Source organism: Fukomys damarensis, unplaced genomic scaffold (genome assembly GCF_012274545.1).
Source record: "Fukomys damarensis isolate Sample0158 unplaced genomic scaffold, DMR_v1.0_HiC HiC_scaffold_7, whole genome shotgun sequence".
Classification (NCBI taxonomy): Eukaryota; Metazoa; Chordata; class Mammalia; order Rodentia; family Bathyergidae; genus Fukomys; species Fukomys damarensis.
In genome coordinates this window covers 19,732,188-19,736,426 of record NW_022900919.1, presented here as the reverse complement: position 1 = coordinate 19,736,426, position 4,239 = coordinate 19,732,188, and the positions used below count along the sequence as shown (strand labels likewise).

Below are 4,239 nucleotides of genomic sequence, written 5' to 3'. Positions count from 1 at the left end.
ACAAAAAAAAAAAAAAAAAAAAAGCCACACAAACAAACAAACAAAAAAATATTATTTATTGAAAGCCTAATGTGGTTACCACTTTGTAGGATTTTGTTTTTGTTTTTGTTTTTTAGTACTGGGAATTAAATCCAGGGCCTTTGGACTGAGCTACATCTTCAGACCCTTTTTTATTTTTTATTTTTAAAAGTTTTCTTTTGGGGCCGAGGATTTAGCTCAGTGATTCCACTGTCTGCCTTGCAAGCGCAAGGACCTGAGTTTGATCCCTGGTACCAAAAACAAAATTTTTTTTCTTTTGATACTGGGGATTGAATTTGGGACCTTGCACTTGTGAGGCAGGCGGCAGAACCACTGAACTAGATCCCTGGCCCTGACCCTTTTTTATTTCGACACAGAGTCTTGCTAAATTGCCCAGGCAGGACTCACACTGCAGTCCTTCTGCCTCAGTCTCCCAGAGTGCCAGGTTAACAGTCCCACACCTGACTACTTAATAGTTTTTTAAAATGTCATTTGAAAATGACAGAGGCCCTGTGGATGCAGGGACTTGTCCAGGCTCTCTGTGAGGAAACAGAAGCCTGAGACCAGGACCCCAGGGCACTCGGCAAAGCCTGTGTTCTCACATCCTCTGCCCATAGGTGTCTGTGCCCCTCCGCCTGCCTGCCCTGGGCCTGGGTGTGCTGCAGCTCCAGCAGGGACTGGACACACACCGCACACTGCCCTCCTCCATGCGCATCTACCTGCACGGCCAGAGGCTGTCAGTCAGCAGGCATGAAGCCTTCCCTGTCCACATCATTGACTCAGGCGCCAGTGACTTTGCCCTCAGCAACCGCTACATGCAGGTCTGGTTCTCAGGCCTTACTGGGCTCCTCAAGGTAAAGGGCCAGGGGTGCTGGTGCAGGGTCGGGAGTGGGGGATGGTGTGAACACTGATGGAGCTGTGCCTGCTACACAGCTGAATGGCTGTGACCCAGATGTGGGCTGTCTTGATGCTGAGCCAAAATCTGAGGAAATGGGGTGTGTTGGGCTGTTTTCTTTTACTGTAACAGATATCTGAGATCATGGATTTAAAAAGAACAAAGGTTCGCATTAGCCACAGTTACAGAGGTTTTTGGCTACTGGCCCGGTAAACCCACTGCTTTGGGCATGTGGGAGCAGCGTATCATGGCGGGAGCATGTGGCACAGGAGAGCTGCCCCTTGTGGGCAGGACACAGGAGACAGGAGAGGGGCAACCCCAGTGACCCCAAACCTCCCCTGGGCCCTGCATGTTGGCTTCCACCTCCTCCTGGCAGTACCCCCAGGCATCATTTCCTTAATCAGGGCCTCTGGGGACGCCTGAGACACAGGCTGTATCCCTGGGCTGGGCCTGACATGCTGGCATGGGGCCAGGGGTCAGGCTGTGGTTTTTGACAGAGCGTCCAAAGGGTGGACGAGGAGCAGGAACAGCGGATAGACATGGGGCTCTTCATCTATGGCACGCGTGCATCCAAAGACAAGAGCGGCGCCTACCTCTTCCTGCCCGATGACCAGGCCAAGGTACTTGGTGGGCCCTGCAAGGTGTCCCTAATGGGCCTGTGTGAAGAGGCGTGGGCCTTCCAGGGTGACCGCTCCCTGCTGGGGTCTTATCTGCCACCTTGGAAGGTCACTGAGCAGGCAGAGGTCACAGTGGGGCTCAGGAAATTAGACAAAGCCCCCTGGGACAAGGACATCTCCTGACCAACTTGGGGCTGCTACATTCTGCTTGGCTGTCTATACCTCGGGCTCAGTAACCACCTCGTCTTTTCCCAGCCCTACATCCCCAAGAACCCACCTGTGCTGCATGTCACTGAGGGCCCTTTCTTCTCAGAGGTAGTCGCATACTATGAGAACGTTCACCAGATGGTCCGACTGTACAACCTGCCAGGTGAGGAAGGGCTGTGGAGGAGGTATGGTCCCCACAGGCTGTGACATGTATCCCTTGCACCCCTTCTGTGTTCACACATCTTTTCCCAACAGATGGAGCTTTTGAGTCAGGGATGCTTAGTGCTCTTGGGACAAAGTCGCCAGACACTCTGTCCCCGGGACTCATCCAGGAGGTTGGGCAGAGCATCCCCAGCATGGCTCATGAGCTGTGCTCCTCTGCCCTTTTCCTGTGTCTCCCATGTGTCCCTGTGCCCAGGAGTAGAGGGGCTGTCTCTGGATGTGTCATTCCTGGTGGACATCCGGGACTATGTCAACAAGGAGCTGGCGCTGCGCATCCACACAGACATTGACAGCCAAGGCACCTTCTTCACAGACCTCAATGGCTTTCAGGTGATGCCTGGACCCCACGGGCAGAACAAGGACTGTTTTGGTGGCCCTGACAGACAAAGCAAGTGCGATCAGGGACCCTGAGGGCCCAGTCCTCAGAGGCCCTGACCTGCTGGGGTTGCCCACAGGTGCAGCCCCGGCGGTATCTGAAGAAGCTGCCTCTGCAGGCCAACTTCTACCCGATGCCAGTCATGGCCTACATTCAAGACGCACAGAGGCGCCTCACGCTGCACACGGCTCAGGCCCTAGGCGTCTCCAGCCTCAGCGATGGTGAGTAAGGGCCAGGAGCTCCTTAGGGGTACGCAACGAAAAGCAGCCACCTACTCTCAAGGTCTGTCCCTTGCCACAGCCTCCTTTCCTCACTTCTCCCTGTCAGTGTCACCTCCCTGCTAGAGAAGGGATAAGGGCGCATCCATAGCTCCCACCAGTCTCCCTGGACACAGGGTGGCAGGCACTACTGTTACCCTCTCCCCTGACACAGGTAGTAGTAGTGGGGATGCTGTAGGATCCAGGAGGTACCAGGTATGGAATGGTAACTCTAAGCTGAGGTGTGTGACCCCTCTCCTGGCCAGGGGTACCTGTAGGGACAATTTGAAAGCATACTCAGTCTTGTGAAATATGTAGGAAAAAAGACAAAAGAGAGGATTATTTTCTGTTCTTTTTAATCCCCCAATACTAAAGACTGTACCGAGGGCCTTCCCACTGAGCTATATCACCAGCTCCCCCCGCCTTTTTTTTTTGGTACCGGGGATCAAACCTGCCCCTTGTGAGGCAGGTGGCCTAACCATTGAGCTAAATCCCTGGCCCCCAGCCCTGTTTTTAATTTTATTTTGAGACAGTATCACTCTTTATGTTCCCAAATTTCTCTGGCTATATTTGAACTTGTGACATGGGGTACTTGAATTAAGGCGTATACCACCATACCCTGCTGGTTTAATTTTAAAGAATGCATCCAAGATGGCCATATTGGTGCACACTTGTAATCCCATCATCCGTGAGGCCGAAACAGGAAGGTTCTGCAGTTTTGTTTGTTTGTTTGTTTTTGATACCGGGGATCTAACTCAGGGCCTTTCACTTGCAAGGCATGCGGTGGAACCACTGAGCTAAATCCCTGGCCCCAGTGCTGCAAATTTGAATCTATCCTGGACCACATAGTGAGTTTGAGGCCAGCCTGGAATATATAGCAAGACTACCCTAAAAAAGAGGGTATGAGGAGCGTTGGTCTGGAGACAGAGCCAGCCAGCTGGTCGTGGTGGGCAGGCTGTGGGTGGCTAGCAGATCCTCAGAGCAAGATGAAATTAGGGCCTGGTAGCCTCTGAGGCCCTTGCTGTCCCCCTTCTGTGCCCCATCTAGGGTCTTTGTGCAGGCTGAGATCAGTGCTTCTCAGGACTGGAGGGTGGGGGATGTGGGGTCTGCAGGGGAAGTGTGGCACCGCTGCCCTCTGCCAGGAGCGGCCGGGTCCATCTACCTCGTGACTCCTGGCTGTAGCCAAGTGTCCCTGCCTCTCTGGGCGTGGTGTGTTAAGAAAGGAGACAAAGGATCCGTTTCAGTGTTGGGGGATGGCTTCCTGTGATCGCTGAGGCTGAGAAGCGGAAGGAAGTACAGAAGGCAGTGGGAGGGCTATGGAGATGACAAGGACTGGGCATCTGGGGGGAGAAGTGGTGTGGGCTCTTGTCAGAGCTGGCAAAGCCAGGCAAGTGTGTAACCCCAGCACTCAGGACAGGGGGAGTACAAGTTTGAGGCCAGCCTGAGTGAGACCCTATCTCCAAAACAAAACAACAAAGCTGAGGAAAACATTCATCCAAGCATCTGTCAGCTTCTCAGTGAGCCCCAGGCATGTTCCAAAAAGTAGAGTGGGGCTGTAGCTCAGTAACAGAGTACTTGCTTAGCATGTGTGACACCCTGGGTTTGATCCCTAGCACTACAAAAAAAAAAAAAAAAAAAAAAAAAAAA

The 4,239-nt window shown here is 52.9% G+C and overlaps 1 protein-coding gene across 4 annotated transcripts in view; it reads left to right on the top strand.

Moving 5' to 3' along the window:
• Man2a2 (mannosidase alpha class 2A member 2) overlaps positions 1-4,239 on the top strand; it is a 22,758-nt gene that overhangs the window by 9,074 nt on the left and 9,445 nt on the right. For all 4 annotated transcript variants that reach the window (XM_033761092.1, XM_010621094.3, XM_010621093.3 and 1 more), the window contains exons 15-19: positions 636-872; positions 1,411-1,533; positions 1,786-1,900; positions 2,156-2,289; positions 2,415-2,556. In XM_033761092.1, coding sequence (XP_033616983.1) covers positions 636-872; positions 1,411-1,533; positions 1,786-1,900; positions 2,156-2,289; positions 2,415-2,556 — 751 coding nt within the window. The remainder of the gene's footprint in view (positions 1-635; positions 873-1,410; positions 1,534-1,785; positions 1,901-2,155; positions 2,290-2,414; positions 2,557-4,239) is intronic.